The sequence below is a fragment of the Pongo pygmaeus genome, chromosome 3 (genome assembly GCF_028885625.2).
Source record: "Pongo pygmaeus isolate AG05252 chromosome 3, NHGRI_mPonPyg2-v2.0_pri, whole genome shotgun sequence".
Taxonomy (NCBI): Eukaryota; Metazoa; Chordata; class Mammalia; order Primates; family Hominidae; genus Pongo; species Pongo pygmaeus.
The window spans coordinates 51,811,317-51,836,558 of record NC_072376.2 but is presented as its reverse complement, the minus strand read 5'-3'; the positions used below and the strand labels follow the sequence as shown (position 1 = coordinate 51,836,558).

The following is a 25,242-nucleotide window of genomic DNA, read 5'->3' as shown; positions in this document are numbered from 1 at the left end:
AGTTCAGCTTCATGGTATCAAATATTGTCATAGAAATTAATAACAATCTGTGTTTTGTTTTTCACAATCCCATCATCTATGGAATTCAAAGGCAGAAGAATAAAAAATTTCAGAGAGAATTTTAAAATGTTGGTTCTTAGATAAGGCTGGTTTCAGATACCTCTGTCAAGATGCTGACAAATAGGAAATATAAGAATGGTAAATAAAGCAGGATATAATAAGTATAAGTGATATTTACTATTTATTTAAGGCTGTCAGTAGTTGAAGCTCTATGCTAAGTGCATTATATGTATTATCTTGAATCTTAACAGAAATATAATGATCAAAGGAAATTATCCCTATTTAGAGATTATGCAAATGGGACTTTAAAAGGTTAAGTAATTTTCTTGACCCATATGTGTAGTAAATGCTGGACCTATTTTCCAATTTGGATTGAACTAACCCTAGTAAGTTTAGATATAAAGATTTATTTCTCCCTAAAGGTGATATCTGCTTAGGCTTGTAAGCAGCAGAGTAGTTTATAAGGCAGCAAAACCCTCTCCCAGAGGGAGATCTTTGAAAGTTTAGCATTTCTCAAATGTGGGAAGTGGGAATGAATTAATACACGGAGCAAATGAAGATGACTCACTACGGGGATGATTTTACTAGGAAATTAATAATAGGGAATTAAGGCATTCAAGCAGCAGTTGCAGCTCACTCAAGTAACATTGAGTTTCTGAGTGAAGTCTGCATGGATTTCTCTAGAAACAGTGCCCTCTGCCAAAAAAAGAGAAAGAGAGAAAAAAAATAGTGGTAGAAATAATATGAGTTTAGAGATTAATAAAGCAGACCTTGGGGAAAGGGTACTAGCGACTCTGGAGGTAGTTTTATCGTACCTCATTTATACTGTAGCCAATAACTAAATTTCTTACCATAGACCTTAGCGTCAGAAACTAGGAGAAAATAGGGTAATGCTATTGTATATATTATGCAAAAAAGGAGAAGGTAAGAGCACTGACTTATATTGAAAATAATAGTTTTACTCAAACCAGCTGTTAATAATATTGGGATCTGAATACTGGTCTAGAATAGTTGAAAGTAGATCAGTGCAAGAGGGTCGTCAGCAAATCACTTAGTGTTGGTAGAAAGAATCAAGAACAATGTGACTAAAATAGAAAGGGAGGTGTTTGGAGATCCACATCTCTTTTCTTCTTTGAACTATTACTAAATCTTTCTTAACTTCTGCTTGTTCATTAATTATCAGATACTTTTGTGTTTCTTTTATGTTTCTCCCCATACATCAATTATTTTTATCCATCACTCACCTATTTGATTCAAATCTGTATAATCAAAATGGTGGAATATGGTTCATAGTGTTTTAACTGTTCTCTCAGCCTTCTATATACTCATATTAAATATCTAAAATATCATTTTTATGATGTTTCCCTGATCAAAAACTTTAGAGTCCTACTACCTTTGGAAGAAAATTCTCAAATGCTCAGTCTAGCATTCAGAAGCCCTTCTAATCTGAGTCTAACAATTATTCCCCCTCTTAATGTGCCAGTTTGGGAACTCTTACAGATACAGTTTTGGAGGAAGAGTCCACAATTACTCAGAAATAAGGATAAAAAGAATAACTTCAGACTGGCCAAAGTATTAAATTTGAGAAAAAATATAAAATTTTGGTAGTGTCAAATTCTTCATTTTTAGTAATTTCCAAGACCTAAATTAACATTGTGCTAAAATAGCGCACCTCTGTGTAGAAAAATATATTGCATTAAAATAATTGCTAATGACATTCAAAAGACTGTTAATATGCTAAGTTAATACATTTTATGAACATATAAGTAAAGTCAAATAACAAACATTAATATTCTATGTGTTTATCTAATGTCCTCTGAAATTAGATCATTTTTTGTATAAAAAGCAATCAGAGCCTATTTTGTGAGGAAGAATTTAAATATATTTTTGTTTATTATTTTAATTTAATTTATTTATATAATTTTATTATTATTATTTTAAATTTACAATATTTTCTAAAGTCCTTGATGGGTTTTACATTTTCTTTTTTTGTGTGGAGACAGGGTCTCACTCTGTCACCCAGGCTGGAGTGTAGTGGCAGGATCTCGGCTCATTGCAACCTCTGCTGCCAGGGCTCATGTGATCCTCCCACCTCAACCTTCTGAGTAGCTGGGACTACAGGCGTGCGCCACCACCTACGGCTAATTTTTGCGTTTTTTTTTGTTGTTGTTATTGAGAAGGGGTTTCACCATTTAGCCCAGGCTGGTCTGAAACTTCTGAGCTCAAGCGATTCGCCCACCATAACCTCAGGTTTTAATTATTAACTGTTTCACATGCATGAATTAATTTGTGAGCTATTTCTAATAAGACATGATTCATCAAGATTTTTGAATTGTTTATTCTTTTGTTCGTCCTGAGGGCATTAATGATGTCATTAATTATATTAATTCAGATGAAAATAAATAATTTACAGGGTACTGTGAATGCCTTCATGCTTGTTGATTTGTTTAGGAGTGAGAAAAAATATTTAGGTCAAGTAGGAGATATGGTAATCATGCTAGCATATTGTTAAAATTTTAATCTTTAAGATATATACCTTTAGCTCTGCATGTTTCTCATTTTCTTATGTTTAAGAATATTAGTTTATTAATGATGTTGTTTTGGAAAAATAGCTGGGAAATATCATGGGAACACTTAAAAGAAAATATTGAAGCAATGTAACACATTATGGTGAAAGGTCATCAATTATAAAAATTAATATTCTTTAGTAAATAATAATGTTTCTTAAAAAAATCATTATACATTTGCATCATGCCTGGAAATTTTAAGGCAGCATATATTGAGAAGTCACATTTTTAACTTCACTTTGCTTCTCACACGCCTGGTTGTAGACCCATATTATGTGGATATTCTCTAGATTTTATTGCCTCAGCTATATATGTGAAGAGTTCATCATGGAAGGTTAAAATAATTGTAAGAGCCAGATTATAAGCCTACAGGTCAGACTGAGAATTTGGGATCCTTCTCTCACAGCAATAGGTATCTATAAACTTTCTTAATCAGCGTAACTTAATCAAAGGCATAATTTTTTATAAGTAATATAAGTATGCAGGAATCAGTGGAAACATTAAAAACAGTATGGTAGGCAAATAAGTGCATGAAAAGATGTTGAACGTAATTAGCTAACAGTGATTTTCAAAATAATGAGATATCACTACCCACTTATTCAAAATGACAAATAAGTAAATAAATAATGACAATTCCAAATGCTGACAAGGATGTAAAGAAACCAGATCAATCATCCATTGCCGGTGGAAACGGAAAATGATACAGCCATTTTGGAAAACAAGTTGGCAGTTTCTTACAAAATTAGATATACAATTACTGTACAATCCAGTGTTGCACTTTTGGAAATTCATCCTGGGGAAATAAAAACTTACTTTGACATAAAAATCTGTATACAAATGTTTACGGCATCTTTATTTGTGATAGCAAAAACTGTAATCAGCGCTGACATCCTTCAACAAATTAATGGAGGTTAGACAAATTGTGGCACATACATAATATGGAATATTATTCAGTAATAAAAATAAACAAACTTGATATACACCACAATCTGGATCAATCTGCAGGGAATCATGCTAAGTGAAAAAAGCCAATTCCAAATTAAAAGGCACATACTGCATATTTCTATTTATAAAACATTTTTGAAATGTGAAAACGTTATACATGGATGGCAGATGAATGGTTTCCAGGGCTTAGTGATACCACATTTGTTCTTAAAGGCAGTGGGTGTGGTTATAAAAAAGCAACACAAGGGATCTTTACGGTATTGGGATTGTTTGGTAACTTGAGGTTGGTGGTAGATACACAAACTTGTACAAGTGACCAAATGGCATAGAATCTAATACACATACATATCCACATACACATTTACAAAGGAATACAAGAAAACAGGATTAAGATCTGTGGATTGATTGCATCAATGTCAAATGTTCTGGTTGTGATATTGTACTATGGTTCTGTAAAATATTACCATGGTGAAAAGTAGGTAAAGTGTAAAAGAGTGGTCTGTATTGCTGTTACAATTACATGCAAATCCACAATTACCTCAATACAATTTTTAATAAAAAACACAATATCATTATTTCCTAATTTAGGCTACACAGATTTGAGACAAATAGGTATAGTTGGATAAAAGGAAGTGATGCATTTTTAAAAATTAAAAGAATCACAAATGTGTTTGATAAATCTTGGGCATGTAGAGGTTAAGAGAGATTCCATTACAGTCTCAAAGCTTCAAGATAAATTATGTTAAAAGAAACCAGAAAAGGGTCTAACGAGTTTGGCTGAAGGGTTTTATTCACGGTAAGTTTCTTTGTTGATATTTTGTTTTGTTTTGTTTTGTCACTGCTGTTGAGAATGGGGGTAATGTAAAAAATAAATTTTAAATATACTATTTCTATGCATGATACAATTAAAATGAAGAAGTTAACAGTTATAAGACATAAACTAAAGCATGGCAGAGGAAGAATAATTGGAGATTTTCTACTCAAATCTTCATATTAAGTAGTTTTTCTTAAAAAAAGTTTTGCTTTCCTGTTTGTACTACTGTTTGCATTTCTCTTTAGGGCTAAATTTTGACTTACAAGATAATGTCAATGAAAAATAAAAGCACTCATAACATTTTAACTTTTTGTTGACAAATGACTGACATGTAATATAAATTAGTAAAAATAAATTATATAAAATGCAAAAAAGTGTCAACGCTTCATTATTTGTACCATCATTATGAATTGAACAGGCAATTGGAAAATTCTTTTTAAAAAGTATACTCAGGGAAATTTTAAAATAATTTCCTATTCTTACATACCTGACTGATAAAATAGATTTTTCTTAGTACAGATGGCTCATTAAAGCCAGAACTCTTTAACTATGACTTACCAGATAAAAATCACTGATATCTTTACAAGGAAAAATACAAATATGTTTATTGTATGTTTACCATAATTACTGCATTAAAGTATTTGAAGACCTTGTTGGAGAAGTAATAAATGTACATAAAGAATGAAATTATGATATGAAGTAAATAATTTCCCAGTAAAATAACTAATGTGGATTTCAGAAAATACTACAAAAATACAATACAAAAGTTCCGGAAAAAAGTATTAATTTAATTATCATTGTATATCTTCTTTGATTCTTTATTAGACAGTAGGCCTTGAGAAAGAAGGGATTATTCCTTAGAATTATTTGAGTCACTTATAGCATCTTGAGCTAAAAAGAAACCCTTTGATGGCTAGAAATTAAATAAAATCAATTTTAAAATAATAAGCAAAATTAGGCCGGGCGCGGTGGCTGACGCCTGTAATCCCAGCACTTTGGGAGGCCAAGGCAGGCAGATCACCTAAGGTCAGGAGTTTGAGACCAGCCTGACAAACATGGAGAAACCTCGTCTCTACTAAGAATGCAAAATTAGCCAGGTGTGGCGGTGCACGCCTGTGATCCCACTATTTGGGAGGCTGAGTCAGGAGAATCACTTGAACTCAGAAGGTGGAGGTTGTGGTGAGCCAAGATCGCTCCATTGCACTCCAGTCTGGGCAATAGAGTGAGACTCTCTCAATGCAAAACTATTACTCTAAAATGCTCTTTGAAACAAATATTCCATATTTTAGAATTAAACACAGTATATTCCTTTTGTCTGGATAGAAGTTTCCATGTGTTACTCATGTTGACTTCTTCAGGGCCTAGCAAAGCCCAATATGTTATAGGTGTTCAATATATTCTTGTTGTTGAATTATATTCAGAAAATATTATACATAAAGATCAAAAGGGAATTAATATCTAATAGATACTCTCTACAAATAATAAATTCATTCTTTAAAAAGCTTTTAAATATATGTGCACATATATGAGTAAAAAATAAGATTTTACTCTCGTAGCTAGGAGGCAGTATGATATTGAAGTATTTTCATTTGCTATTAAAAACAATGCTACAATCTACTTCAGTAATAAAAAAAAAGTGGGTGATATTTCTTTTTCTCTAGAAATTATATAGGAAAAGTTTTAAAAGTAGCTTATTTCAGGTAAAACTTTGTAAAGGTAAACAGGAAATGATTAAATATTAGTCCTCTAAGTCATCTGAGTTTTGGTGTGCCTGGCAGCTACTATTTAATACATATATAAATGATAGAATATTGAAAAGCCTGAAGAAAAACCAGTTGCTGAACGTGCCAGCATCCTAAAACTGAGTAGAATTTACAGTTTTTTTAAATGGGATTTTTCATTTATATAGTTATCAAAGCACTCAAGCATAGTATGAGATTTCATTTATGGCTTTGTTCCCAGAGTTGGTAGACCACATAAGCAATATTTATTACTAATTGTACCTAAATAGAATCAAGTCTTGTTAAGATGGCTAACTTATATAGCATACCTTTTTTCCTAAATCCCTTTTAGTTTCAAGGTGCAGGATTAAATAATCCATTACTAATATTATCAGAATTTTCAGACTAATATCACATGTTCCTATTAAATCTAGTAAGAAAAGAAAATTTTCTGAATAGCATTAGAAGTTCAAATTTCAGTAGCTTCAGTTAAACTTCACTCATAGATTTTCCTTTGTGTAGAAAACAAATTTATAATTTTTTTACAATGGCACCCTTTTCTGTATAAAATTCAGTGAAACAACACTTAGAAAGCTATTTTAAAGGAATAAAAATTATTTTAAAATAATTCACTTAAATATGCTTTAAAAAGATCTTGATTTTCAAAGGGGAAGTATAATATAGTTTTATTCACATTTTAATTTAATAACTTTTCTGATTCTTACAAAGTAAATTCATAACTAAATTATCATTTTGATTTGTGAAAAAAGGAAACATGCATTTTATTTTCTTTATTTTAAAATTACTAATTCTTATGTAACTTGGCTTAAAGCAAATACACACACACACAGACACACATATATACTTCTGACATTTCACAATAATGTGTATTTCCACACAAATAACTTTAATAGCGTCTATTGCTGTCTTCGAATTCTTCTTTCAATGTGTTTAGGGCATGTAAGTAACGTAAATATTTTGTTGAAATTAAAGGAAAATATTTTACGCTATTTTATAGAGAAAAAAGTGATTCAAAAAGGGTACTCCAAAAAATATTCCCAGATTCTCCACTTAAAGACAGTGCCAGAGATTTAATATATTTTATGAGATCAGATTAGTTCCTGAGAGCACCATTTTCTTGCCAAACTCAATGCTAAAGAAAGCTCCCTGTGGAATTTTCAAAGAAAGACTAAACCTAGTAGCCTAGTTCAATAAAACAACTAAAAAAGTAAATGGCAATAATTCAATAAAGTATGGCAGCAGTGGAAAGAAAGTCTTTAAAAGCAAGTTTAAACATTTTAAAGTATCTCCTGAAGTACCATCTCCCAGAAGACTGAATGCAATGAGGAGCACAGACCAACGTGTTAACCTGCCGACCTACCATAATAGCATGACAGATGCTTCCTACCTGAAGGGGTCACGCCTGGGAGAGAGAGAGGGAGAGTGAGACTGACAGAGTGCCCAGGGAGGGTATTGATCCACTGACTCTTTTCTGGTAACCATTACTGAGACATGAGTTGACAGTAATTAAAATGACTTACACACTGGGGTGGTTTCAAACTCAAATCTTCGACTGAAGACACCATAGCCTGCTGCTGTACGTGCTCGAATTTGGAAGACATAAACTGAAGCTGGTTTCAAGCCCTCTGCAGTAATAGTTGTCTCTTTAGATTTGATAATCGTGTAGCTGGTCTCTTGGTCCTTGGGATGAGCATGCATATACAATAAAAAAGGCAGCATATAAATTACTAACGACAGCAAAATTTAGAACCATAGATCAGAAAATGAATCAGAAACCGAAGGACTCTATTAGTACAAATATAATATTTTAGAAAAAAATCCTACACATCCTAGGTGTGCTATTTACAGAGAATATTAAAGTCCTTTCTAGAACTCAGGGTGGTGGGTGACATACTGTCCACCCATCCAGAATACATGTCTTTGGCAGTAATAAATTTCTAAAACTTTGAAAACATAATGTTGTAGGAGACTGATTATTTTACAGACTCTATTTTAGTATTGTTATTTTTGTGCTTTTTTTCCTTCCAATATAGTTAATCGGAGCATATCTAACATACTGCCTATTCATACAGAAAGTTAACAATATCTCCCATTCTGTGAGGTAAGACTTATGCTTTAACTCATTAATGAATTCGATTTCTAATTGTATTTAGTGCTTAAGGTAAGAAATTAGTACTTCACTGGTGAAATTTAATTTCAATTCACTACGTCTAAATAGAAAGCATTAAAGAAAAATGCAGATAAGCAAAGCATTTTTATTCATCTTTGAAAATGTCCTGATTTGGAGGGGCTAGGTTAATGGAGATGTAGTAGGAAAAAAATTACTGGAAAGATAGTTTTGGAAACTGAAACAAAGAGGAACTGTTTTTATTTTGATGCCAACAAAAGTTTAGACTAACCATCCATAACTCCTTATTATCTCTGTGAAGTTACCACACCAACTTTACCATGGATACTGAAATCACATGCTGAAATATAGCGGGTCCATTTTTGCTTTTATATTCAGTTTCCTTATCAGTAAAATTGGGTAGAGACTTGCCTGTGTTTCCTCACAGAGATGTTGTAAAAATGAAACAGGTGATGTATGTGAAAACAGTTAATAAACTATCATATATGTTTTAATTTTCATAATTATTTTAAATATTTGTAATTCTTTCTAATATGTAATGTCAAAGTTAACCACCACTAATACTATCTAAAATATACAATTTATAAACATTTTTCTTTTAAAGCAATTTACCATTCCTCTTGTAATATGTTTAAACATATAAAATTATCTTAGAGTTAAGTAGGTCCAAAATTATCTCTAAATAGATATGGTGTAATTTATAAACCAAATAGCACATTTTCTGACTCATCCTAGGCAAATGATTGATCTTTAATTTTTTAAACTGCAAATTAATTTAATTACCTAAACTTTCATGTATTTAGGAAATTTTATTAAAGTTGAGCCAAGGATTCAAAATAGGTAATTAAATCTTATAAAACTTTACCTAATAATACCAGTAAATTTCTTCATTGACAAACATGTATTGCTCTTCCATTATCCACTCTATTACCCCTTCTGTATGCTAGGATCATAACAGTAAAAAGCAAATAATTTCTTAATGTGTTCCTTTCAACAATTGTAAACAGCTTCTATAAACTATGAGAGTTACTAATTTTTCTGAGAATGCACAGGTTCTTGACGGAATAAACCTGATAATATTATTTATTATTTCTCCATATTATTGAAAAATATTATTTTCCCATATTGTTTAAAAGCAATATTTCTCAATAATATTCTACTTTTCAGTTTGGCTATGATTGCAGTAGTAACTCTCAGTAAGTAAGTTAAATGTCTGTTTGCTGATATTTGTTTAAAGAAAATTTAACTTAAAGAAAAAATCTAGTCAAAATTTAAGTATAAAATTCTGACAGACTTTATATAATTTTCATTTTTACATAAAGGATTAACATTTATAATATAAACAATTAAAAGAAAGCATCAATGACAGCATTAGAATTCCAGCCATATTATTAAGTAGATGAGAAAATGTGGGTAAACAACTCTGAACCTCAGGTTTTTCTTCCTTAAAATGGAGATAAAATTATTTACCAAGAATATTGGAAGGAGATAGAGATAAAAATAATACATGTACCGCCAAGCATAATCTCTACAAAATAGGTTCTATGTAGAATGGATTACTCTTAACTCTACAGCATGATGGTAAGTTCTCCCATTGAAAAGTAAAAAACAAAACAATTTTTAAAAGCTTCCACAGTTGTAAACACTAACTATTGAAGGTACAATGAATACATTTTGTGAAAATATTAGAAATTGACACTTTTTGCCAAAAAGGAAAAATATACAAGGAAACTGGGCTGCTGCTCCTTGAAATAATGTGTGATCTAATATCAATTGTGCAACATTCTGTCTGATTTAACAGTTAACAATATGTATGTCTCAGTTGTTCCTTAGCTAGAGTTTAATTGTACACTGGCTCTCTCTGAGTTTGCCATACATAAGTTATTGAAGAAAATTTAGGGAAGCATATATCTAGTGGATCAAAACCAATGAATACACATTGTGAATCATCTAAGCGTCTTCCAAAATTTAATTATGTTTCATTCCTTTAAATCACTCTCATATTGTAATTTTCTACATATCACAAACTTTATGTAAAGATTGTCAACACCCACAATTGCCCTGCTGCCAAGTCCTTGGTCAGGGCAGTGACTTTTGCTGCCTTCGTGCCCCAGCTGAGCAAATGAGCTACATTCCCCAGCTGCTTAGCAAACACTGTTCACATGCAGTGAGGGGAGGGCCTCAGCAGAAGGAGCCAGCTGGCAAACACCCTGCCAAGGGGCAGCTTCCCTTTGCCTCTGCCTTTAATTAAGAGATGGCAATGAGCCCATCATCACACGGTAGCAGAGAAGCCCAATGACCTCTATTAGAGCAGGGCAATCAGAGGCAGAAATGCCAGCTGGCAAATGCATGTGCCCTGGAAACTCTGCCACCTGTGTCTGGCCAAAAGCCATCCAATAAATGGTGGTGTCATTCTGAAAGCTCAAAATCAACTCTGAAAACCTATCAGGACCCCTACATCAATACATGGTATGAAAACTCATAATCCATTTTTTTATAAATGAAAGTCTTAAAAAAATCTTTATAGGTATAATGTAGATATGCTCAAATATTTGGCTCACACACAATGGTCCAGGAATTAATACTTTTATTTTAAAAAGGAAAACACTGACCAAAATAAACTAATCACTTCCACCAATATATTATACAAAGATTTTGCTGCTTTTAATGAATGTAAATACGCAACTTATTATAATTCATTGGAAATATGTTTAGAAACCTTTTTCCCAAGTCATTTTTTCTTAATTTGAGTTATACAGATCATATAATGGAATACTATAGCATTAAATTTGAACTATTAAATATAAGACCAAATCATACTGAAATAAATGTAACTCAAAAAAATTAAACTATAAAGAAAATAATATCACAATGTGGATAAATATTTAATAGAAACTCCTCCCTACCACTTGTTGAATAACTCTTTGTTGTAACAGAAGCAGCAACTTCTTAAAAAAAGATAAATTCTTGTTAATATTGAATATTACATATATAACGAAACTAATGCATATGCTGGAAAGTGGTCACAAAAATATCAAAGGTTATTCATAAGGGGAAAAAAATAGGAAGTTTTCCTCAAGGACAAAAAAGAAAGCCAGCATTAACCCAGACAGTTGATTCAGAGATAAAAGAAAATATAAGTACTTGTTAAACTTTTAGTCTCCCAGCTGTTAACCCTTATTGCATCTAAGATAGTCAAATATACAGTTTTTGGTGATTGGATGTTTTACAATTCTATTTTGCATTTTATCTTCTTTTAAAATCAACTTTAATCACAATGAAAATTGAGAAACAATGTTCACGACAGAATTCAGCATGTGTTAATATATATTTATATAACTCTACATAGCTTTGCATCAGTATAGAGTAACAAAGGTTACAAAAACTTGAATAAGAAATATAAACCTTAATTTTACAAACTGTTTTTTGATATAGGCTATGTTTAAATTGTAGACCTCTGGAATTTGCAATGCTGTTTTTTACTACTAATCTCACAGGAACAGTAATCAGTGAGAAAGTTTAATGTCACTATATTCCACTTGATTAATTACAGTTTTGTTGATAATAAACAGTGTTAACCATATCTCAACATAACTTTGTCTCAGAGGTATTCTCTAAGAGCATTCTTGGTGAATAATGTATTTAATAACCTATTTTTGAAATATGTGTCATCATTTATGTCTCCTAATTATCTGATAGTGGTATTTAATACCACCAGTAAGACATTCCTAGAAAAATGACTATTTCAAAAATCGTTAACTATTTATCTACTAGTAAAATCAATATAGGAACATTGTAGAAACATTAAAAACCTGTAAATACGTAGATAGCCTTTCTCCATTCCTCCCCATTGTTTTATTCTTTGTTGTATTTTTACACAGGCAATTATTGTAGAATCAATGAATGAAAGAAGAAAATTTATTTTCAAATTTTGTAACTGTGACAAATCAACATTCAATACAGTTACCTAAACTCTTTTTTTTTCTTCGAGACTGAGTTTTGCTTTTGTTGCCCGGACTGGAGTACAATGGTGCGATCTTGGCTCACTGCAACCTCCGCTTCCTGGGTTCAAGCAATTCTCCTGCCTCAGCCTCCCGAGCAGCTGGGATTACAGGTGCCTACCACCACACCCAGCTAATTTTTTGTATTTTTAGTATAGACAGGGTTTCACTATGTTGGGCAGGCTGGTCTCGAACTACTGACCTCAGGCGACCCACCCGCCTCAGCCTTCCAAAGTGCTGGAATTATAGGCATGAGCCACTGCACCCGGCCCTAAACTCTTTTATCTATGCATATATATGTATATATATATACACATATATATATATATACATATACATATATATATAGTTGCACTTTTAAGTAATGTTCATTAATAGGACATTAGCATTTTTCATGATGGTGAGGAGAACCACTTATTCTCCCTCTCTTTTCCAATGCCCTAGCTTGGGCAAGTTCTTAGGTATTGTAAAGTAAGATTTTGTACTTCCTACCATCCCTTTTACTCTTCCAGAAAAAAAGAAGGAGTGATGTCTCTGTGAGTCTGGAAAAGCAATTGAGTAAGTAGTGTGGCTCAGTCCTTCTCTTCTTTTTTGGGATGTGCATGTCTGCATTTTTTACATGTTCATTTCTATTCCTACCTCCATAGGACCAATATTTCTGGCTCAGGCTCTCCAACCCACTTCTCAAAGGCTGGTTTGGGTACCCATCTATCTTTAGCTCCTCTTTTAGAACTCAGGTTGTCCTAAGGTGTGTATGCCATTCAGATCCAGCCAGTAGAAAAATCACAGATTAATGGGGCGAGAGTAGTAGGAAGACTCATGGTGGCTACATATCTAAGCCAAGTACTCCAGCCCAGTTTTAGAAATTAGAAGCTTTTTCAGCTTCCATCTGTATGACTCTTTCATCAATAGCTCACTTGCTTGTGAATTCAGAAAAGAGGAAAAGAGTTTATTACAACCTTGAGACCTCGATAGCTATTATGGTAAAATGCTTAAAAGTGGCTATAAGAGACTCAGAGAACAAGGGGAAATCAAGAAAATATAGGGAACGTGATGCATACATTTTTTATTTTTTACCTGAAATTTAAACATAAATTTTATACTACAGTGCCAGATGTTTGCTAAGAATCTTTAAAAAATGTATGTAATATATGTGTCTCATCTTTTTTCCTATCTCCTTAACAGTATAAGTGTTATGTTGAGTTACTGGCCATAAGCACACATGATTTCTCTGTTAGCACACTGCAGTCACTACTGAAAGTCTATAGCTTAAGTATTTGTAACACTTTCAAATGTCCTATGACTCCATCTTTTAATGCTGTGCAACTCAGTTAAGCCAATATTAGACTATATGGCTATATCTAAGCAGTGTAAACTATTTGGCAGCAGCAGAACATGAATAGAGAGCTCCCTGTACACTTCTAGCCTCCATAATTATGACTGCAGAATCAATTGTCATTGATTTATACATAAAATTGCAACATACTCTTCTGCAAATTGGATAATTGCAGTTGCTAAAATGAAAAAAAAAAGAAAGTGAGGACATTTTTTATTCTGTTAGTCTTACCTTTTCAAAATACTTGATTTCATACTCTAGGATGATTCCATTGGGGCGATCTGGCTCTTGCCAAGACAAAGAGATGCTGTTTTTTGCAATTTTCCCTTTTTTCACATTGGTGACTGGAGATGGAGCTGCAAAATAGTTTAAATAAGGAGCAGTATGATTAATAAGGCCCTAAAAGTAAACCTGTTATGTGTATTACGTATATTGGCATTTTGAGAATGTAGCAATATAAAAAAAATCCCAATTAAATTTTAGTTTATCTATATAAGGTTTAAAGATTGTGAAGATTTTTTACAAATATAAATCAGCTAAATATCCTCAGGATTTTTTCATAATAAAAATGTATTTTTATTCTATATTTTTTCCAAGTCGTTTAGAAACATAAATTATTTTATTTTATATTTTATAGAATAAAGATATTCCTGATTATTTTATATATCTTCTTCATTTCCAAAATGTATGAGCTCTGTATGACATATCCCATTGTGCTAATAGATACATGATTATATTACCACATTTTCACAACACAAACTCTCTTTTATAATTTATTACTTTTGAAATTACATGGATCCTAAAATCATTAATAAATGTATATATTAAACATGGGCAGGTTCCTTAAGAAACATGTCACCAAAGATATGGTACACTTTAAAATAATAGAAAATAAAATAAACTTTTTTAATTCTCATTTTTCTCTTATATTTCCTTAGAAATCATAATCACTTCTGGTGATCATCATAATTTAATATAGGGTCTATGAAACCACTACTTGTCTAATGAAAATAGGACTTATATATCTGCTCTTTTGGGTATGTCTGGATATTTGAGTTTGCAAAACATCTGAATATTTGAGTCAAAGTTCTTTTTATCAATCTGCTGATATTTGTATAAATAACATGTCTAAAAGACATGGCAACATAGAATAGTAATCTATGGGTCTCCTAGTTCACTGTAGTGTTTATTGAAAAGTACTAACATTACTGAAATAGAAACAACAGAGTAGTAAGTAAGACAATGAATTTTTGAATATATTTTGTTCAGTAGTGAATATCTGTATGAATTATCTTGAATCATGAATTATGCTCAATTTCCCATTATCACTACATATGTTGCATAACACAACAGTAAAAATCCCAGAGAAAGACTAAGTCTTCAAAGTTCTTCACTCACTTTACTATAGTAAAATCATTTTTTTAGATTTACCTATTTCTTGTAGATAGCTGTCAGTTTTTACCTAATGAATTGATGGTATTACCACCTTGCTATTCATAAATTATATTTAATATGTATGCTTCATGAAAGCAGGAATTGATATGGTTTAGTTCACTGCTACATTTCTAAGATGTGAAAACTGTTTAGCATATAGAAATTTAATGAATATTTGTTGAATGAATTGATGGATGGATGGATGAATGAATGGCAAATACATATATAATTACGTATCATTCAAAACCGAATTTGTCTCATCATAGGTGCACATACTAGGATAATATTAGTTTGGGGTTTGTGCTTCATTTTAAAACTTAATCAGTTCTTCAATAAAATAATCATTTGTGGGTAAAGACAACAAATAAATACCAACACGGAAACAGCCTAAAGTGGAATACTTTGTTATTTACTTGCATTCATCACAGTTAAGCATAAACTATTTCACTTTCAAACACTTAGTTAACAAACGACAGTGTTTTCCAAACTCAGTTCAGTAGCTAAGAATATGCTTTAAAATACTGGTTTAGAATGAGGGGAGAAGACCATTTCTGAGCTCAGAATAGGTCAGGGATAATTTCGTCTGTGACAAGAGCATCTTTGCATCTTCTGGGTAAAGCTGATGAAAGTGGGGATGCTGACAGCTCCTGGGGACATAATGATGATGCACAAATTGTGAATGGCAGCAATCCTACACCACTGCAAGTATTATGCACATTAAAATAACTGTAACCAGGTTTGTCAGCATCAAGGAGCATGCTCAATTTATCTTGTCTCCCTCACTGATACCTTTTGCTCATTCTCTGCCTGCTCAACCTTTTAAGTCTGGTATCAAATGAGAATGATGACTTAGAGCATTTATGCTTGTAGAATTTTGATGGGTGATGTCAAATCATAAAACTATTACTGTCCCTGTATAAGGATAGAAAAAAATACCAAGGAAATCAAGTTGTGAAGAGTATAAAATAATTTCCAAAACTTCTGAGTTGTAGCTTTCAGATATGTGGAAATATTCCAAATTCTTTCCATATTGTAGCTTCTGTGTTAGAGCTAACCTTTGCATACTAGTATGATATGCAAAATGGAGATCCTTTAGGCTACTACAGTTCCCATTATGAACTGATTGCCTTGTCTCTTTCAAATTTTTAAAGTTTTAAATTTAGAATTTTTTTTTATAGAAAAATAAGATAATAGCATTCCCACATACCTTACATCTAGTGTCGCCTATTAGAAATATATTACATTAACACATTATATCTGTCATAATTAGTTAACAAATACTGGTAGATTATTATCAGTTAAAGTCCACAGTTTATTCAGATTTCCTTAGTCTTTAATTAATGTCCTTTTTCTGTCCTGAGATTCCATCCAGCAAACCACATTAATTTAGTCATCATGTTTTCTTAGGCTCCTCTTGGTTATGGCAGTTTTTCAAAGTTTCCTTGATTTGATGACCTTGACACTTTTGGAGCACAGTGGTCAGGTATTTTGTAAACTGTCTCTCAATTGGGATTAATTTAATGTTTTTTCATAATTAAAACGGTGTTGTGGGTTTTTGGGGGGATGACCACAAAGGTAAATTGCCAATCCTATTACATCATATTGAAGGTACAAACTATCAACATATCATCGCCGTTATGTTAACCTTGATTTCCTGAGTGATGTAGTGTTTACTGTTTCTCCACTATAACATTTTTTTCCCCAGCATTCAATATTGTACTTTTCGGAAGAAAGTCACTATTCGCAGCCCACATTTAAGGAGTGGGAATTTATAATTCGTTTTCTTGATGGTGGAATATCTACTTAAATTATTAGAAATTCTTCTGCATGGGAAATTTGTCTATTTTTCTTCATTTTTAAATTTATGTAATTATTTACATCAGTATGACATGGATATTTTTATACCTTGGTTTACAGTGGAATATTTTATTTTATTGCTTAATTTGCTAATGCTTTGGCCATTGGAAGCTCTTTCAGAGCTGCTATGTCTCTTTGATATACCCCTATCATTATGGGTTTGTCTGGTTTTTTTTTTTTCTATATTATTTTCTTACCTTATGGGACTAAAAGACCAGATACTCTAGGCTCATCTTGCTTATTCACTGCTCCAGTCCTAGAGTCATTCATTTCTGTAAGGAGCACTGGTTTCCTTTATTAGAAAAGGCATTAGAAACCAAGATCTGGGTGTTGAGTGTATTTCTTGCCACTGAAATGCCATTGCTTCTAAGCCCTCTGACAGAACAAGGACATAAATGTGTATATTAACTTGTGTATATCTATACATATTCCTATACATAACTACCTATATCTATGTTAACCTAAAGATGCATATATACTGATGTTGCCAACTCTAATTAATTATTACATAAATAATTCTAGCTTCCACACCTTACTTATATGTAACCTCCCACTCTAATGGTGAGTCCCACCATCAGCCATTCAACTGAACTTAATTATTCAGTTCCACTACATATGTCTAGTATGTACTGAATTGTTCAGAACTGTTCATCTGTGTCTGTTTGACTTATCGATAATGATATAATGTAGAAATCTCTAATATCCCAATGACACAAACATATCAATGATATACAAAATCCTGTCATCAGTTGTATAAAACAATATAGCTTCCTTACTTTTCAGATATAGAAACCTAATTTAAGGCACAGTGTTCCAAGATGGAAAGGCCTGCCATGGCACAGATAGCTTGAAGTCTGATAGAATTGACTTCAAGTATTTTGGCAGCCAGCCATTTCTATGTAATTCTGTTAGTTAGTTAACTTTTATAAATGTACTTTAAATCTTTATAGTAGGAACAATATACAAATTCATTTTTTGAAGGTTGACATCTTATTCTTCAGGTACAATGTCAGGTACAGGGTGGGTGCCAAATAAATACTATTTGTAATAATATCAGTTGTAAAATATTAGAAAATTGTTTAAGAAGATTTCAGTGATGAATTTTCCACAATTTTTTAACTGTTTCATCCTTTATCAGTCAAAATTGTTTGTAGCTTCTTCGCTGAACTTGGCACTGCTTTAAATGTTCGATGAGCTCCACAGGCAAAGTGCTTACACAGATAAGATGCTTTGTTTTCTGCATCCAAGGCTTCATGACTCTAAATTAATAAAAAATTATTACTAAATTTCCTTGATTTTATTAATTTTATTAATTAAAATGTTGGGCTTTCAAATGTTAATTAAAACATTAACAGTTACACTTAGTATAGAACAATGTCTTCCTCATTCTTTAAAACAAAGTGAACATGATGAAAATATGAATCTCAGCTGTGTCAAATGGAATAAGAAAATACCATTCATGCATCCCTATAGCCAATACTTTTTGTGTACGCAGTAAATTATAAATAGAATCAAGTATTGGTTACTTGTATTTAAAAAAATAAATAAATAAAACTCCATGCATTTGATTTATATACCCATATTTTAACTCTCAAAGACTAGAGAGAGGTAAATAAAACAATATTGAAATCTTTTCAGTCTATGACAGTCCATGAATGTGTTAAAAACTTCATCAGATGACACTTTTTAAACTTTCCAACAGAAGTCCCTACACGTCAGTCATGTGTTAGTTCATTTAAACACAAGGTTTAAAAATACATGTATTTTACATTTGATTCTACAGGTTAAAATTTGGCCAAATAAACTGTCAGTATCTGCCAGCTGGAAGCCCCCACTTTTCACTGCTATGCACGCTTTATCATATTAAGGTACTTCTTATTAATGAAGCAGGTCTTATTAATGAAGCAGGTCTAGGCCACTACAGTATTCCAAAACAACACAGAGTATTAGGCTTCTCTCCAGAAAATTCTGACTCTGTAGGTCAAGTTGGGACCAAGATTCTGTATTTTCAGTAAAGACCCTGGTGGAATCATTTTGTCAGTAAAATTCGGAAGTAATTAAAGCAAACCATACTAGGATTAATTTTTCTTTTTTTAAAAAAATTATTACTATTTTTAAAAGAATTATTATTATTAATGCTTTTTTTAATAAAAAATCAAACTTAGAAAGCTGAGGCTGGAAGTTGGATCAGTATTGAGGTTTTCTGAACTGCTGCTGTCTTGAACCAGTGGCTCACTATTGTTGCCTGTTATCCTAATCTTTGTTAGCAACTTTGCCTTTCTCTGAGGATTATTTCTGCTTATATTTGGTATTTTCCTGACCCTTTAGTATTTGTTGGTAATTTGATTTGTTTATTCATTCATGCATAATTTGGTTTAGTCTGTTGATAATCTACAAAATTAGAAAAATCTTATGTCTGGTTCACTCTTGCTTGCTTAGTCCTTAGAATATTTTTCTGACAACTTCGTAAAATATATAACTGCGTCCACCCTCGTTGAAGACGCCATGATTTTTCTCTTAATTGGACTACTTCTTTACACCTTCCTGGTCTTCAGGGAGTTTTTCTAAGAACAGCCAGTGTGTTATTGTTCATGCTGTAATTTGGTCACATCACTACCCTGCCTCATGGATTACTAGGTCGCACATGCTCTATCCTCTGCCTAAATTTCTCAAGTCGTCAAGTCAACTATCTTTCCTTGATTTTATTTTATCTTTCCTTGATTTTCCCTTTCATGAACATGACCTTCTATATGTTTCTTGAGCACTCTAAATTTGTCCTGCCTCAGACCCTTTACACTTGCATTTCTTTTAGTTTAGAATGACCTTCCTTATCTTCATTCATCTAAATTGCTCTTCACTTTATTCAGGTCTTTAAAAAACAAGTCATATTTTCAGAATTAACTTCCTGACTGATTGACCATTCATTAATTTCTTATTTTTCTTTATAATGGCACTGCTTAAAATTATATGCTTATTTCTTTACTTGTGTATTGTCTTATATTCTACAGGAATATTGCCTCCATGATGGGAGGTACTTTTACTGCCTTATTTATTAATGTATCTCATGTGTCTTGAAAATTCCTGGAGCATAGAATGACATTTAATTTTTCTAACATGTATAACTTATTTTTCTGAGATTTAAAGCTAATAAAGGATATATAGCACATGGTCCTACTTTATAGTTTTTAAGTCGAATCAATTATTGCATGGATCATTCTAGTCTCCTCACTTTACCTATCTGTAACCTCCTGCTCCAAGAGTGGTTGTCACCACCTGTCATCCAGTTACTTAATTGTTTAATTTCAGTATAAATGTCTTCAAAGCAATACATTTTTTATTTGTTTTTGGCACAGCACAATATAGGCAGAACTATATTTGAACCTAGTATATATTGAATATGTATCTGACTTACATATGAATAAGACAGGGAATAGTAAAATGAATAAACAATGTTATTAAAGAATTTCAAGGAAATCTAGAGACTTCTGGAGCAAAGAATAAATAAATAATTAGAAGTCAAGTGACTACCACCCCTAACTATTTGTATAAAATAAGAGCTACTGGAAAAAGTCAAATAATATATATGTATATATACCCACACACAATTTCATATTTATGTATTTAGAGACAATTATATGTATAAGTATATTTAATAATTATAAAATTGAGCGTATTCATTTTTTTTTTTTTTTGAGATGGATTCTTGCTCTGTCACCCAGGCTAGAGTACAGTGGTGCGATCTCTGCTCACTGCAACCTCTGCCTCCCGGGTTCAAGCGATTCTCCTGCCTCAGCCTCCTGAGTAGCTGGGGTTACAGGCGCCTGCCACTGCACCTGGCTAACTTTTGTATTTTTAGTAGAGATGAGATTTTATCATCTTGGCCAGGCTGGTCTCGACTCCTGACCTCGTGATCCACCCGCCTCGGCCACCCAAAGTGCTGGGATTACAGGCGTGAGTCACCGCGCCCGGTCCTTGAGTGTATTTTTAAGATAAAATATATTTCTTCAGTAAAGAACAGATTTTTGAAATGATGAAAGATAAAGTATGGTTTTAAATCTATGTGTCTTATGACTCTCTTCATAAGGTTTTCCATTCTTTCACTTCTTCACAAAGGTGGAAAAGGGAAGAGGGAAAAATAGGAAGACAAGCCCTAGCTAATCTAAAAACCTAAGCTATAGTTATAGAATTTCCAGAGAAACATGGGAAATTACAAAACGTACATCCAAGGAATTTATCTTCAGTTTATCTTTTCTAAGATGAAATAGTATTGGCATTTGCATAGTGAATACATCTTTTATTTTCATGTCTGTCTTACAGTATTTATCTGAATAATAGTATAATACTGTCTATACTGAATATCAGTATAATACTGTCTTTCAGTATTTATCTTTACTGTCTATGTATATGATCATGTAGCAATTTAACTGCCTCCCACAGACTACATATATATTTTTAAATGAAATGCAGATGTAGATAAATCCATATTTTATTTTATGTATACATATATACACACACTTACATGTGTGTGTGTATACATACCACATACACATACATATATCTCTAAGAGAATCATGTGCGTCTTTTGTACCTGGTTTAATAAAGCTACATATAGTGATTACTTTGCTATCTTTGTTTTGGGTACATATTAGCATTTGAATGTAAGAAAATGAGTAACTAGATTTCCTAAAGTAAATGAGAATCGCAGTTATTGAATTATAAACTTATTCAAAATTAACAGAAAAGTAAGACAGACATAATATACACACTCACAAATGTGTAATATTATACACTTTATATTTTTATAATACATAACACAAATTTCATATATTTACATACTTAGTATATCCTTCTTACTATGCTGGCATTTGATACTATTGGACCAGGAAAAGTAACTAACAGTGCATTCTCAACACACTTAGTACCTAACCATGTTCTGTACTAAAGAAAGAAGGTATTTTAAAGGTTTCTTTCTCAAATAAAAATTCAATCTGCTCACTCAGACAAAAACCTACAATCACTTCATCTTAAAAGCCTGCAACTGGATCTTTTGATATATGACCTCAGCGAAGTTTTGAAACCACCATTTTACCAAAACCTGGCCTTAAATGTCAGTAGTTCTAGAGAGAGGATATCTATTTTAATAAAAAGAATTTATAAACTAAAACGCACCATTCAGTGTAGTTTGTTTTTTTTCAAAGACTTGAAAATCACAAAATATTAAAAAATAGTTGCTTCCAGCAGGAAATGAAAGTAACTTAATTGCCAAGAAGTAATTTCTGATGTGATTATACTTTATAGTTGAAAGCATACACTTTAAATATTGTTTTGAAGTCACATTCACGGTGATATTATTTTGAAAAGAAAATGACAATAATAAAAATAGAAAACTATATCACTGGCATTTATAGTCAGTATTCTCTAAAATAACAGTGCAGATTACAAAAACAAATATTAAATGTAACAAGGTGTATAACGACAACATGCCTCCTTCTGAATGGCAAAATTAATCTCACACCAAATAAATTGTCGTTGAATTTGTTTTCCATTCATTATTTGTTATTATCCTATAATAGAATTTTTAATACACAAAGAGGCCTAAGTTTCAACGATTATTTGATCTTAATAACCACAATCCCCATTTTATGAGAAACAGAACTTAAGTAATTTTTACAGTATTGCATTAAAATAAAATGAGGCTATATGTAGCAGATAGCATGGTGCATTTGGAAAAGTTTAATCAACTAAGTATTATTCAGTTATACTATATTCAAGAGAATATAGTTCCATATGCAATTTTCAATAATGTTTTATCAATATCATACTTCCGTTATGGAATACTGCAGTTTGTTTTACAGGAAATTAAGTAGTAATTAGCTCAGAAACAAATTTTTATAGCTTATGTTTAACAAGAAAAAATTAGTCTCCTCTTATAAATCCACATTAAATAGGGTTTTGCAAACCACAGATTAAGTCACTAACAGTAACAAGGCCATGAAATGCAAACTCTAATTCAATTGTTAATTATTTCAAAATTTTCACTATTTTAACCAATCTGATCAAGCATTTTTAAAAGCAAAACAAACACATCATAAATATAGAAAACCTACTCTTTTTCCTTTCTCACTTCTCATTGGTCTTAGTCTTATATAGCCAAATGAACAATAGGAATCATTTAATTCACTAGGAACTGTGATAATAAATTATTTATCTATTGATTGTTTAAAGAAACAGATTGAATTTCTATTATACTATTAAAATTCAGGACCACCACATCTTCTCTGCCAAAGTATATTCTCGCTGATACCATCTGACGTGATTTCTTCAAAATCTGAAATTATGCCAGTAGACACAAAAAAGTAAACTTTATGGCTACAGAATGACTGGGAGACCTGAGTAGTGTTTATCAGCAGCTCTCATAAACATCCCAATCACAATATCTTTAAATAGTATCATTTCTAACAGCAACATGTCAGCCTGGAACTAGAGAAAATACAGGATTAATGATTGCAGCTGGTCAACCTTTTAAAGTCCAGAAAAAAAGCCAAATCACAACATTCTGTTCCACATTAGTAATGTTACCAGATATTTAATTTTTAAGCCATGGGACCAATTTTAGTGAATCAAACCGCATATTCTTCAGTTGTGGGAAATATCTGCTGCTCAAGTCACATGTAAGGCCATTTTTTACTCAAACAGATCACACAGAGAAATTTCTAATGCTGACAAAATATATCATTATATATCTATCATTATAAGTTTAAATGGCGTAAGATCCATATTTTTTGTTCCACTGGAACAGTAGTCTAGATTCCTATTTATTTTAAAAAGTAAATAAAATGTAAATAATACTGGCTGCAAAGTGCCCAGATGTATTTTGAAAAAAATTCAATTATTAGAAAGAATTAAGTCCAAATTTTGCTTTGAGAATTGTTTAACAAATATTGGCTAAGTGAATGAACAAATAGATGTATGTATGAATACATAGATAATGAGGCTACTGTAATTGCTGTACCATAAGAATACATAATATATTACATTTATAAGAAACATTATGTGCCAGACAGTTTATAGTTTAAGCACTTTATATACCTTAACTCATTCAATCTTCCTAACATCATTAGGAAGTAGAAACTATTATCATCCCTTTTTGATGCACAGAAGTTAATTATCCAAGTTCAGCCCACCAGGAATTGGCAGACCTTAGCAGCCTTTCATCAGAGTTTGTATTCTTGAGTATGATTCCATAGAATAATGATAGAATAGCTCTAAATAGAGTGTTACATTTAATATGTCATCGCACATAAAATTATGTTAAAGATTATTCAGATTAATTTCTTCTTTGAGTATATAAATGTCTTAATTTTTGCTCAGTTTCCTTAGTGCTTTGCAAAGCTGATTATAAAAAGCAATAGGAGAAAAAACTGTCTCTGATAAAAACTAAGCAACTTTTTATTGCACATTCTGTGACATGTAATTGTAAAACTCTTAGTTGTATTACCTAAATCAAAGTTCTATAACTATTTTTGACCTACCATGATACATTTATATAAAAGAATTCAAATATATGAGAAATATCTCTACATACTTCTATACTGATGAAACTTGAAAATTGTCTTCTGAAAATAAGCCAAGATAAATCCTCACAACAATTAACGGTACACACATAATGACTGCTCTCTGCATGCTGTACCATAGATAAGATGAGCTGTGGATTTTGAGAAATACCCTGCATGCTAAATGCAAATTCAATTTTTTCTGCCACTCAGGAATACACATGTAAACACTTTCAGGCAAATATTATGATACAGATAGCCATAAATATCCTCTAGTTTATATATATTTAAAATGATGTATGTATATATTTCACAAACTTTGATACTTCATGATTAATAAATAATAACTTGTAAAAAGTAACATAAAACATGCATGTGGAGTAACAAAGCAGAGATCTGAAGGACTCATATGTAAGTTTCTTCCTTATTTGTACCAGCACATTCCTTTCCTCAAAACTCAAAACAACTCTTTCCCCATCTCATGGACTTTTATCAGGTCTCCCCACCGAAGAGAAAGTGCTATTGGCAATTCTCCTCTTCCCGTCCTCCCTCCTTTCTTTTTTTCCTAATATTACTGAAAAACTACTGTATGCCAAGCACTAGTGAGTCGGGCTATCGCAGTCAACAATTCCACGTGTCCTGGCCAGTGACCATACAGCTAGGAATATTAAAAATAAATAGTTTGGGAAAAGTATTAGATATCACAGATAGAGAAAGTTAGATCATTCCTCTGAAAATCTATGTACCTGTATTCCACATTATACAACCTTGAGCACAGAGAGTGGCCTCATTTATCTTTGTATCC

The 25,242-nt window shown here is 31.9% G+C and overlaps 1 protein-coding gene across 8 annotated transcripts in view; it reads right to left on the bottom strand.

Annotated features, from left to right (window-relative positions):
• Positions 1-25,242, bottom strand: part of EPHA5 (EPH receptor A5) — a 353,938-nt gene that overhangs the window by 86,097 nt on the left and 242,599 nt on the right. For all 8 annotated transcript variants that reach the window (XM_054485823.2, XM_054485824.2, XM_054485826.2 and 5 more), the window contains 2 exons: positions 13,825-13,949; positions 7,649-7,808 (listed from right to left, as the gene is read on the bottom strand). In XM_054485823.2, the coding sequence (XP_054341798.1) occupies positions 7,649-7,808; positions 13,825-13,949 (285 nt within the window). The remainder of the gene's footprint in view (positions 1-7,648; positions 7,809-13,824; positions 13,950-25,242) is intronic.